The 12,978-nt window shown below is 37.6% G+C and overlaps 1 protein-coding gene across 17 annotated transcripts in view; it reads left to right on the top strand.

Annotated features, from left to right (window-relative positions):
- LOC105482397 (ELKS/RAB6-interacting/CAST family member 2) overlaps nucleotides 1–12,978 on the top strand; it is a 981,466-nt gene that overhangs the window by 470,472 nt on the left and 498,016 nt on the right. For all 17 annotated transcript variants that reach the window (XR_011620093.1, XR_011620095.1, XR_011620096.1 and 14 more), the window contains 2 exons: nucleotides 7,134–7,274; nucleotides 10,405–10,545. Coding sequence is in view for 12 of the 17 variants with exons in the window: in XM_071091912.1 (XP_070948013.1) it covers nucleotides 7,134–7,274; nucleotides 10,405–10,545 (282 nt within the window). In the remaining 5 variants the exon portion in view is untranslated. The remainder of the gene's footprint in view (nucleotides 1–7,133; nucleotides 7,275–10,404; nucleotides 10,546–12,978) is intronic.

The following is a 12,978-nucleotide window of genomic DNA, read 5'->3' as shown; positions in this document are numbered from 1 at the left end:
ATGGGGAGACAGATAATAAATAAGTGACATACCTAGGATTTCAGAGGGTAATATTTTCTATAAAAGAAAAGAAGGCAGGGAGGGGTACAGGGAGTGCTGGAGTAGAATGGCCAGGTAGGAGCTTGCTGAGAAGGTGACATTTAAGGAAACACTTGAAAGTGAGTGGTGAGCCAGGAGCCCTTGTGGAGGGAGAATGTCCTGGCAGAGGGAAGAGCAAGTACAAGGGTATGGGGGAGAGGAAGGGCAGCAGATTTCATAGGCCCTTGTGAGACAAGATTTTTAAAAATTGGCTTTTACTTTGAAGGGGATGGGATGCCATCCTGAGGGTTTCCTTCTGACTTACATTTAAAGGGATTAATTTGAATAAAAGAATGAATGAATAAAATCCTTTAGGCAAATAGCTCATTCTGATGTTTACTTACTTTTAAAATGATTTCTCATCCATTTCATTCTGGCTAAATGAGTTCATTCATTCTCTGGGCACCTATCGCAGGTATCAGACCCTGGAGTTGAGTTTGCATATGCTCGCTCCTCTCCTCCAACACTTCCTGAATGTAAGAGCCAGTGCAGGTACAGTTCTCTAGGAATCCTCAGGAGGGACGGCTTGTTTGTTGGTTGAACATGGACTTTGCTGGCACAGTTTTTAGGCCCATGTTATTGGCATTATTCTCAAATTTAGCTTGAAACCAAGAAAAGAAATGTTAACTTTTAAAGTGTAGGAGTAGATTTTATTATGTTCTTTTTCTTTGTCTTTCTCATCCTTTTTGACTCTGCAGCACTTTGCAGGATTTGTCCATACATGCATAGGATGTTGTGAGGGTTTTCCTCTGGGATGCCCTACTAGAGTAGTAGATTATCTCCTATATTCCCTGTTATCACAGCCTATAAACTCTGGGGTATTGAAGTAATTGGAAGGAGACCTAGGGGCCAGTCCCACCTATGCCACTAATTAACTGGGGAGCCATTAATTAACTGAGTGAGCCTGTCAAGTAATTTTCTCTCTCAGGGCCTCAAATTTCCCATATGATGAATGGGGGAATTAGATTAAATGCCCATGGGTTTCCTAAGCCAGTGTATCCTAAAGAAGGCTTCTCTTCTGTTACTACAGAATTACCAGGAAGTCTCTGTTGAAAGTCTCTATTATTAGGCCCCATCTCTACCTACCAAATCAGAACCTCATAGGGCCTGGGAATCTGCACTTTAGCAAGTTCCCCAGGTCATCATGATGTAAACTGTAGTCTGAGAACCAAGGCTCTGTGATAAAAGCCTGAAAGCTACAAAAAGATGGGTAAGCATATTTTTGGAGTTAAATTAAAAAGTTATTTAAAAAATAAAAGAAAAAAAATGAAACTACAAAAAGACCCATGAGTCTAGAGCTAGTCTTCATGGTCCTAAATGTAAAACCCAGAACTATAAAAACTCTAGAAGAAAATCTAGGCAATACCGTTCAGGACATAGGTATAGGCAAATATTTCATGATGAAAATGTCAAAAGCAATTGCAACAAAAGCAAAAATTGACAACTAGGATCTAATTAGACTCAAGAGCTTTTGCACAGCAAAAGAAACTATCATCGGAGTAAACAGATAACCTACAGAATGGGAGAAAAATTTTTGCAATCTATCCATCTGACAAAGGTCTAATATCCAGAATCTGCAAAGAACTTAAACAAGTTTACCAGAAACAAACAACCCCATTAAAAAGTGGTCAAAAGACATGAACAGAAACTTCTCAAAAGAAGATATTTATGCAGCCAACAAACATGTGAAAAAGAGCTCAACATCACTGATCATTAGAGAAATGAAAATCAAAACCACAGTGAGACACCATCTCACACCAGTCATAATAGCAATTATTAAAAAGTCAAGAAACAACAGATGCTGGCGAGGCTGGGGAGAAAAAGGAATGCTTTTATGCTGTTGGTGGGAATCTAAATTAGTTCAACCATTGCGGAAGACAATGTGGCAATTCCTCAAAGACCTAGAACAATAAAGAACATTACTGGGTATATACCCAAAGGAATATAAATCATTCTATTATAAAGATACATGTGTGTGTTATGTTCATTGCAGTACTATTCACAATAGCAAAAACATGGAACAAACCCAAATGTCCATCAATGATAGACTGAATAAAGAAAATGTGGTACATATATACCATGGAATATTATGCAGCCATGAAAAGGAATGAGATCATGTTATTTGCAGGGACATGGATGGAGCTGGAAGCCATTAAACTCAGCAAACTAATGCAGGAACAGAAAACCAAACACTGCCTGTTCTCACTTATAAGTAGGAGCTGAACAATGCGAACACATGGACACAGGAAAGGGAACAACATACACTGGGGCCTGTTGGGAGGGGTGGGAGGGAGAGAGAGTGTTAGGAAAAATAGCTAATGCATGCTGGGCTTAATAGCTAGGTTATGGGTTGATAGGTGCAGCAAACCACCATTACACACATTTACCTATGTAACAAGCCTACACGTCATGCACACCTATCCCAGAATGTAAATAAAATATAGCAAACAACTAAAATGAGGCTTTTGTAAGAAAAAAATGTAGAGTTTGACACTGAGTTACCTTATTTGACATCATATTTAGTATGTATTTCCAAATTAATTTTGCTCAAAAAATCCATGGAGGAGAAACAGTTGCTGGTTAATAAACTTATAAATCCTGTAACAATTTAAAACATTGAAAGATTATAACTTCAGGATTAAAGTATAAGAATTATAAGGTTTTACTTGAAAACTTACAAGAATATTTAATAAGATGACTTTTGGGGGAAAGATACTCTCTTTTCATCTTTTAATAATTTATTTCCAGAGCTCTCTGTAGTAGTTTTATTTGTAAAATTGGAATGAGGGGATGTTTGTTCAAAAACTATTAATGCTTATGTGTTCATTAGCAAATTTTGGGTTGTATGATATCATCCCATTTCTACCTCTTGATTTCTTTCTTAAAAATCACAGAAGTAAACATATACCATATAATTTTTCATGTCATGAATTCTTGGCAGGATTTTATTATTTTTTTCTGGACCTTATTAAGATTTGATTTATTCTAGCTTAAATCCCAAAGTAATTCCCAAATCTGAAACTACTCCCTTTATTTAAGTACTTCCTTTGAGACTGAGGGGGTGTCTGGGAAGGAATCTGAGGTCTGTGGGAGCCTGGCTCCCTTGGACTGTCTTCACTGCTTGATAGTTACATCACCTGGGCAAGCCTCTTCTCTCAGGGTCTCAGTACCTCATCTTCAAAATACACATTTTTATTAGCTGACCTCTAAGTTTCATGCTGTCCTGGAACTCCCTTGACAATGAATTATTAAGTTTGCCGATCTGCAATCTCAGGCTCATGGCATCTGAATTGGACCATAGATAAGGAGTTGAGAACTTAGATGATTAGAAGGGCCAGGGAGGGAACAAAAATGAGGGGTGTGGCTTTGCTGAAGTGTAGTAGGGACTACTGGTGACTATGGTAAGCTGCAGGTCCCTGGTCTATTTCAAAACATTCAAGTTCAGATTTTTAAAAATTATGATGCTCAAGTCAAACAAAAGAGCTCTGCATACTGGCTTTGTGAGCTATTTATTTCCAAATTCTGTTTGCATCTGTTTTTTAACTTTTCATAGCAATGAAGAATAAAAGCAAACATAGAGCAATGGATGTGGAGGGAATTTTTTAAAGGTGCCAAAATCAGAATGCCTAGTGTATTTGAAAAGTACAGATAAAACCATTGAATAGGAACTGGCAAGGTTCTCTATCTTAGGACAAAGAATAGAAGATTTATTTTGAGTATTCCAGTATGCATCAAACCTTTGTGTGTATCCAAATAATCTTATCATCTAGGAGGTTTCTTAAAATACAGTTTCCTGGGTCCTATTTCCTAGAGATTCTGATTCAGCTGCTCTGCTGTGGAGCCCAGGAACCTCTGATTTGTAAACATACTGAAGGGTTCTGATCCAAGTGGTCAGAAGGCTACATTTTGAGAAACACTAAGTCTATGCTCTTCCATTTTAAGATGGGAAATGGGTTCAATGAGGTGAAATGACTTGCCCGGAAATAAAAATAATGACATGTACAGCATCATCCCCCATTTCTGGGCCTAGGAAGACATCGCTAATTAATCATGGCACATGCTAACTTCTCAACCCACCGCTCCTGGAAGCCGTTTCCACCCTGTCTAAGCTGGTCGTTGGTTGAGACTTTGCTGCCTCCTCTGGACTATACCAAGGCCACCTAGCTCACAGGTGATAGAATAAGACTAAAACTCAAAGATCTTTGTGCTTTTGGCAACATCACAATCTCCTTTAAGTGGAGTTTTGCTCACAAGTCCCATTTTTATCCACATTTAATTGCACAGATCCCTCTGTAACAAGGCATGCTGTGAAACAAAATGATTAATAAAAACTCATGGATTTTTAAGTACATTTAATTATTCGCTGTCTTTTGGCTGATGAAAAGAATCTATCAGGCAGTATTCACCATTTCCCCTGGATTATGGCATCCTAGGGAGTATGTTATTCCTTTTAATTTCCAGGAACTTATTCAACTATTAACAGAGTGCAAAGAATAATGCCTCTCCGTGAGTTAAGATTGAATATGACTTGGTTCTAGGATTGACACACAGAAGCTCAAGAGACGGAACCCACTGTATTTCTAAAGCTGGTCTCGCCAAGCCTTGCTGTAGCCACATAGCAGATAAGGAGTGGAGAAAGCCAGATAGTGGAGCTGGAGGCCGCTGTAATTTAGTTCCCACCCTGTGATAAAGCACAAATAGATTAAACCTGTGCAGAGCCAGATGAGTGCACAAGGAATGCTTGCCAATGCAAATAAGACTAAAACAAGAACACATTGTTGGAATTTCTGCAAGTTAGTTGTTAATCAAGTACATCATGGCATATTAGGGCCTTTTAACACATGTTTTTGACATCTGGCCCTGCGCGGCTGACAGTTAAATTGGTTTTGTGATTGACGGAGAAATATTTTGTAGTATTGAATCATCAATAACACTTAAAAACATTATAGTGCTTGTTGATTTTTTTTGTCATCAATGCCCAGTCAATAGTACAAGTGATTAGAGCAAATCGACCTACTTTCCAAACGATTCTGACACCTTCTGGCTGTTAACATGCCTGCTTAATTTTATTACCTTTTCTTTGAAGCCAAGATGATCCCTCATTTGAGTTCTCCTTCCTTCCTTCAACTCTTTTAATTGCTTGTTGTATGCCAGATGATTCGCCCAGCTGTGGGTCAAAAAGACTCAAAGGATTTTAGTGCTGCCCTCTTGAAAGTAGGGCTGGGAGGATGATCATGCGGTGAAACCATGTGAAGGCTGCTGAGTGGGAATAAGTGCCACGTGGTCCAGCCAGAGGGATTCCTGGGAAGGTTTCCAAATAGTGAGGCGACAGGTCATTTTGGAGCTTTAGAAATGTCACTCCAACAGCCATGTAGTGGAAGTGATGGGACGGAGAAGTGACTGGGTAATTGGTTGTAGTGTAGACAAAAGGCAGCAAAGGCTCAGTTGCTGAAATCATTGAAAACTCTTGAGAGACTGACCACGTACTGTGGCCATTTCCTTCTCTTGTGGATCACATAGTCATCCACTCACCATTGTCACGGGTAGGTAAACTAGGTCTGGGATCAAGAAGAAGCAAATATAGGCAATTAATTGATTCATTTATTATATTTCTGCCTCCTCTATTATAATAATATATTTCATTTAAAGTGTTTTTAAGTAATTGGAAAACAGTAATGGAACCTCCTCCGCCGAAAGCATTAGATACATAAATTATTGTCAGTGGGGTAGAACAGTTGCTTCCTCAGGGGATCTTAAATCATAGGAGAAGTGTTCAAACTAACTTCCCTCTGCATTAAATACTATTTTACAGTTGTCTTATTTATCAGGCATTGTCTTGTGCTATGCAATTATTATAAGAATATAAAAGATAATATCAGGATCCTTGGCCACAGTTACAGTTGTTGCACCAGTATTTTTTAACATGACCATTCAAGAGGAAGTTTAGATATGTGTTGGATAATTTCAAACTGATTTCAGAAATATAACTCAAGCTTTATGCAGATGGAATTTTCATGTGCGTGTGTGTGTGTGTGTGTGTGTAAGTTTCTTACTTTGATATCAGGCAGGTTTCCTATTTTTGGAAAAGAAGTCTACAAAGCAGCGTTTTCATTTCAGTGTGAAAGTCAAAGGCAGACCTCCCTGAATGGTTCCAGGTGTATGTTTGTGGCAGTGTGGTCTCATGGATGTGGCTGACAGTCCGAGAGCCCAGGATGTGGGAGGCCTTCTGTTTATGACCTGGGCCACCTTGTGTCTCGGAGCTCTGGGTTTCCTCACCTCTACGCTGTCACCAAGAGCACTGGATCTGCCCTTACGCTTGTGATGAGGACTGATGAGGAGAGCGCATCACAGTGCCTAGCATGTAGTAAGCCCTCAATAAAATAAAGCTGCTGCTGAACTTTGTTCAAACTCAGCCAGTGGTTTGGAGTCTCTACTGACTATCAAGAAACCATTGACAAAACAGAGAAGTAAACATCCTCAGACACACTAGAAAATCACATACACAATGGGCTGATTCTTTGTTTCAAGTTCTCACAATGAGTCCCAGCTCTAAGTCCTGGAGGGTTTGGGTCCTGCCCCGCTTCATTCCCATCCAGCCAGAGAACAGTCTTCAGAAACCAATGAAGGCTCTTGGATGCCAAATGAAGAGGCTAAGCAAAGAGGGCTGAGCCAAGAGGCATGTTCTGCTTCTCCTTTCCTGTGCGAGGCTGTGTCAGGTCTGGAGTCTTGGTGTCTGAAGCTCCCTCTTCTAGAGGTGCTCTAGAAATTTGCTGGATACTACCATGAACCAAGAGCAGCCACAGAACTTGAACATTAAGTTCCTTTGCAGCCCTGTGATGTTAACTTTTATTAACAAGTCAAAAGCTGTATTGGTTGTCCTTCCCAAGTGCTATTATGCACAGCCTATCCCCATGAATCCGATTTTGAGTTTCTTGTGTGTGTTGATTCCTGTAGAGCATTTCTTGGATGTACTGCCTCTTGTTTTCTTTTGCAGTATGCTTTGGCATATACACTGATGGGTTCTCACCTCTTCTTTTTTGTTAATTGCCTTACAGGAGAGAATAATTGAGCGCTTGAAAGAACAGCGAGAAAGAGATGATCGGGAAAGACTAGAAGAGATAGAATCCTTCCGAAAAGAGAACAAAGACCTGAAAGAGAAGGTCAATGCTTTACAGGCTGAACTCACTGAGAAAGAGGTGAGTCTGGAAAAACAAATGAACCACATTGATAGTCCTCATGAACCCATATTCGGTGCAGCTGCAAGAGACTAGAGAGTTAGTTGGAGGCACTATATTAAGGCTTGGGGAATGTGGTAACTTTGCTTTTGTAAAGCTGCCTGAATTTAAAGGAATTTTTTTTTTTTTTGTAACTTCCTTCATCTGTGATGCCCTATGCCTGTCTTCTCTGCTCTGCTAACTATATACAATGTAGCTCCTTGAAACTTTTATTTATGTCTTACCACATTTGCATGGCTTAAAGGATTCTATATTTTTCACAGGCCCACGATCCCTTGCTTGAGATAACAACAGCAGCGATGATTTTAATAATAATGTCTCTATTTTATTAGAGTGTCTGCTATGTACTATTCCTTGTGTCGAGTGCTTTACATTCATTTGTACTTTTCAAAGGGAACCACCCAATTCCCTCAGGTTAGGAGATGTGGTACCATGCTGGACCCCAAGGTAGAGCTTAAATGTGGCTGCTCTTCTGGCATATTATTTTTACATTATAGTAAATAACTTAGAGCTGTATTTTTTTATGCCATAGCAAACATGAATACAGAATATAAGTGCTACCTGTATTTTTAAAGTAACATCTTACACTTTAAAGAAATTCTTGCTTGGGGCTTATGAAGAGGGTGCTTTGGGCTATTCCTCCATTCTTCAAGCAATCCCTATAACCCTCTCAGTTTTCTTGGGGATAGTTTGGTGGAGAAGTATGAGAAGCAGTAATTACACATTATTTTATTTAATCCTCATAACTCTGAGATATGTGGAGATTGCCTGCAATTGGCCCCTTCACACTTACTTTTGTCTCTTGTAACTGTCCATCTTCTTTAGAGCTATCATAGACCTTTCACCCTGCAGGACGGTACCGCAGCACAGTTGTCTATCTCCCAGCTCCGCAGTATTTCCTCACTCATAGGGTACTGATAATTCCACACAAATTAAAGTCCTGAATAAATTAGGGATGTAGATGAAGAAGGAAAATAATGGATGAGTAAGAGGAGTTTCGAGGAAACCCAGAAATAAAATCTATATTTCCTAAAATTTAAACCTACTTATTTTTTAGAAAGGAGCTTATTTCTTTGTTATGAAAATAAAGAATGGAGTTCTCTTTCTAGCTTCCACTGCTGCTTCTGAGTAGGAGGATCTGTGATGCCTTAGTTTGTATGCGACAGAAGATAGGAAAGCTTTGACTTTGTTTATAGCATATTCTTCTTCAGTTGCGGGTGTTATTTGTGGGCTTGCACCTTAAAATCAATGTATATATTTCTAATGGAAAGAGATCTTGATGACGTGGTGGAGCATAAGCTATAAGTGAAAGTAGTTTTGTAAATAATGCCAACGTTGTATGACTTTCAGATAGACATTTTGGTAAACATTTGTTGTTTCTGCATGATGTGCTTGGCACTGGGCTGGGCGTGTCAGTCAGGGTTCTGCCAGAAAAACAGAACCACGTTAAACATTTTCTACAGATTAAGAACTTTCTCATAAGGAATTGGCTTACACAGTTACGGAGGCTAGGCGAATTCAAAATTCACAGAACAGGCCATCAGCAAAAGCAGACTGGAAGGTCTCAGAAGCTGATGCTGCAATCAATAGGTGGAATTTGTTCTTCCCCAGGGAAACCTGAATTCTGCTCATAGGCCTTTCAATTGATGGGATCAGGCCCACACAGAATACTGAGGATAATCTCCTTTACTTAAAGTCAACTGATGGTAGATTTTAGTCATGTCTACAAAATGCCTTCTATTAGCAACTCCTAGATTAATAACTGGGGACTAGAGCCTAGCCAAGTTGATTAAAACTGGCTATTGCATCCGGCAATTTAAAATTTATAAAGGAAAACAATATGCAGTTGCCGTTAGCAGGGAGCTTATGATTTAATTGGAGTGATGATAGTCTTCACCATGACAAAGTGACTGGATTATAATGTCCTTTCTTATTTCTGTGGGAATTATATAACAAAGGACATTGAAATTGGAATTGTAGACCTGGGTTTGAGACCTATATCTGCCTTTACTAGCTAAGAGACCTTTGACAAGATGCTCAGCTGTTGTAAGCCTCTGTTTCCTGATGTGAAAAATGAGAATGGCTCACCTGTTCCTCAGAGGGTTTTAGAAGCACCTTGCTGGATGATGGTGACTTTTATCATAAAGGTCATTCCAGTGCCAATGAAGCCACCCAGCATAAATTATTAGCCGACATCGTTTACAGAGAGACCATTGTGTCCTTAGTGTCTTCCTAGGTGATGCAAATGAGTAAGAAGGAAATGCGTGGAGTCTGTTTTGGGGTAAAACCTGTACATCTCAGTCACATAGTTAGATGTTGCTATTTCTTATTCAATGACAAACATTGCTCTTTTAGGTTGCAAAGTCACGTTCAGTGATATATGCAAGTATTTATTTCTTTAGTTTTTGGAATTCAGACTATATGTGGAACCTGTTGGTTTCTGGACATGCTTAGTGACTGGAACAATTTAGGTAACCCCATGTCTGAGCTGGAAAGGTTCATCACATCTGTCAAATCTAGATTGCAAAGGACGTGAACATAAAGTTTACTCTAAATTTAAAAATAATTTTATGTTTGATTTTCCAGAAGATGATTGTAAAACCATTGATCGTTTCTCTGTTAAAGAGATGGGATTTGATAAAAACGTAATAGGAGGCTTCTTTTATGTTTGACTTGCTCTTGGGAGCGGAAGCATTAAAGTCAGTATTTTCTTTCATATTTGTCTCAGAGTCTGCATAGTCTGACAGCAATAAATGTAAATGGAAGGTTCAGGGTGTCTGTTTTGCTATGACATGTAAAGACCACCTTGGGACTTACATCATTAGCATGACTTTGAGACATGAAACATGCATTTACTGACCACACCATTTGGTCACATTTGATTCTACGGCAATTAGATCCTACTCATTCTGTAAGCTGGCCCACTTTAATTTCCTGACCAAAGCTGACTATTGTTACCTTAGTAAGATTATATTTACCCTTTCTGTCTACTGCACACTTTATTGCTATGTATAGAATCAATGTGTTCAAATTGAAGGCATTGCTAGTAGAAATTTCAGTGTTTTACTCACTCACATTCTTTCTCTTTCAGTCTAGTTTAATTGACCTCAAAGAACATGCATCTTCATTAGCCTCTGCAGGGCTGAAAAGGGATTCCAAATTAAAGTCTCTAGAAATAGCCATCGAACAAAAGAAAGAGGAATGTAGCAAATTGGAAGCACAGTTAAAAAAGGTAAGTGAAGTCTGAGAAAAAAATCATGCTCATTTAAAAATGAATTTATAAAATGGAACAGGAAGAGACATTTTTAAAAAGAAACAAACCCCTTATCTGTTGCTGTCTGCTGATAAAAGAATTAATTAAATACTCTTAACTTTATTGCTAAGAAGTCTATCAAATCTGTCTGTGAACCTGAAAAATTATCTTAGGTTTCCTGTTTAAGAAAAACTTGAAAAATAGATGAAAATAGTAGCAGAAGTTAAAAATATTATAAAAACCAGCCATTACTCTCTGGGCAAATCTCAGCTATCAACAAAGAAAAACAGAAATGTTTTCAACAAGTCACAGAATCCGGAATCCACATTAGATGTTAATAAACTTTTGCTACTTTCAGATGTAGGTCATTTTTTTTGTATTAGAACTTTGCAAAAGCTTTTCTGACATTGTTAAATTTCTAGAAGTTCACCAAAATTGTCAAGTCCCTGGCATCTCTGTAGAATGACTATTTATTTTTGACCAAAATGACCTTACTCTCTAAGAAAGCTTATTGTAGATAGAAGGCTTTGGAAAAGAAATAGGATATTTACATGGTGGCATTAACATGTTTTCTCTGACCCAGACATTTTTGTGGAGTGCATTTCCAGTCATGCATTGTTACTTTGACTTTTTCCCTGTGTTGTTTGGTATGTCTGCACTCATTGTTCACATAAAACTCATAACATTATGAGTTTAAGCATTTTGTTTCCCTTTGACAACTCATAAACTTATTCAAAAGGGATGATAAGAATCTAAACAATCAAACAAAGTATATAATAAAATTTGACTATGTATAATTCATAGCACACCGGGATGGGGATTTATCGGCTAAAGTTATGAAAATATATGACATGGATGGTGAAGGATGTGAAGGAATCGCATATCTGTGAAGGAATTACTCTGGGTATCTTAAAATGTAATATACTATTTTGTATGATGCAATATATAACTGAAATGTTACTATATGGTACTCACTTTACAGAGATAATTAGGAAACTGTCATGAGAAATTTCACACTACGAAAGTCTACTTGCTAATACAGAAAAAGATAAATACACAGATCAAATCCTTTAATAACAAAACAGCAAGAAAATCTCTATATTGCAAAAATCTGTTTCCCAATCCACTCATCATCTCACTTACTTCAAGCAATATTTAGTTAAGCAGAAATCTTGAACAATAAATAAAAGAATTTAAATTGCCCATTTGAGGGTGTTTAAATGGAGAATGACTTGGATGTGATGTATTGGGTATATGACATACATTCTTGATCTATATAAATGTGCTCTACAAAATGTTATCTATGATATGCATATTAAGGGATGAACTTATGAAAAATATTTTTCATTTAAAAAAATTTTATGATCATAAGGCAGGCTCTAAGGTAGCTTTGTGAGAGAGAGAAATTCACTGGCTCCTTATGACCATCCTCTGCACTATTTTACTTTAGTCACAGTGTGCTGAGTCTCAAAGAAAGATGGCCTCAAATAGACCTGGGCATGAAAGATGTCCTCCACCTACTCTGATGAGCCGTTGTTATGGAGATCAGGGGACCCCATTTATTATTTCTATAGGTACATGTTCGGCACCCTCCTTTTTAGTGTAAATCATCTATGGGAATTTGAAATCCACTAGTAATTAAAAGGAAGAGATTCACATACTGATGCTTATAGTTTTCATGTAATGACTTGACTAGTTCAATCAATCAACATTTATGCAATTCAATATAGTTTCTTTCAACATAGCTGTGGTTTGCCCCTGTGATCACTCAGAGTGTATGGTTTCCTTTGACTCACAGGTAGACACCACATACTGAAATTCACAGACCAAATCCTGTAAACATTTTAGCATTATTCCTGACAGTATTTTAACATTCTACCAAGTCACTAGAATTAAAGTAACAAATATGGTTGTCTTGCTGTAAAGGACCTATTTCATTTATGAAAAGATAACTCATTTCTAAGTATATACATAATCTTTACTTATACTGTCTCCTAAGTGCATAGTGTAGTGAGTTTAAATAAGGTAGTTATAATTTAAATATATTTATGTCTAACCTGCAGATGCTATTTTGTTATTTTTGGCTGTCTAGCATTAACTAAATTCAAAAGTTTAAAATATTTTTTCAGTAGTCTTTAATTTCTGCTAATAAATAGTTCCGTAAAAACCTCAACTACCCATCACCTTAAAAAAATTGAGATCTACATGAAATATTTGAAAATATAAGCCAACAGTATGTGAATATACATATAAACACATCATTTACTCATGGAAAAATAAGCAGCTATAAAAGCTTAAGTGTGTCTGGGCCTCTTTTTAAATAAAAGGGTACGTGACTTGTGAATAAAATGTAAAGGTTTACTAAATGAAAGCTGAAAACATAATAGTTTTATTATGTCATAAATACACCAA

The sequence above is a fragment of the Macaca nemestrina genome, chromosome 2, assembly GCF_043159975.1.
Source record: "Macaca nemestrina isolate mMacNem1 chromosome 2, mMacNem.hap1, whole genome shotgun sequence".
Lineage (NCBI taxonomy): Eukaryota > Metazoa > Chordata > Mammalia > Primates > Cercopithecidae > Macaca > Macaca nemestrina.
This window is presented reverse-complemented; position numbering and strand designations above follow the sequence as displayed.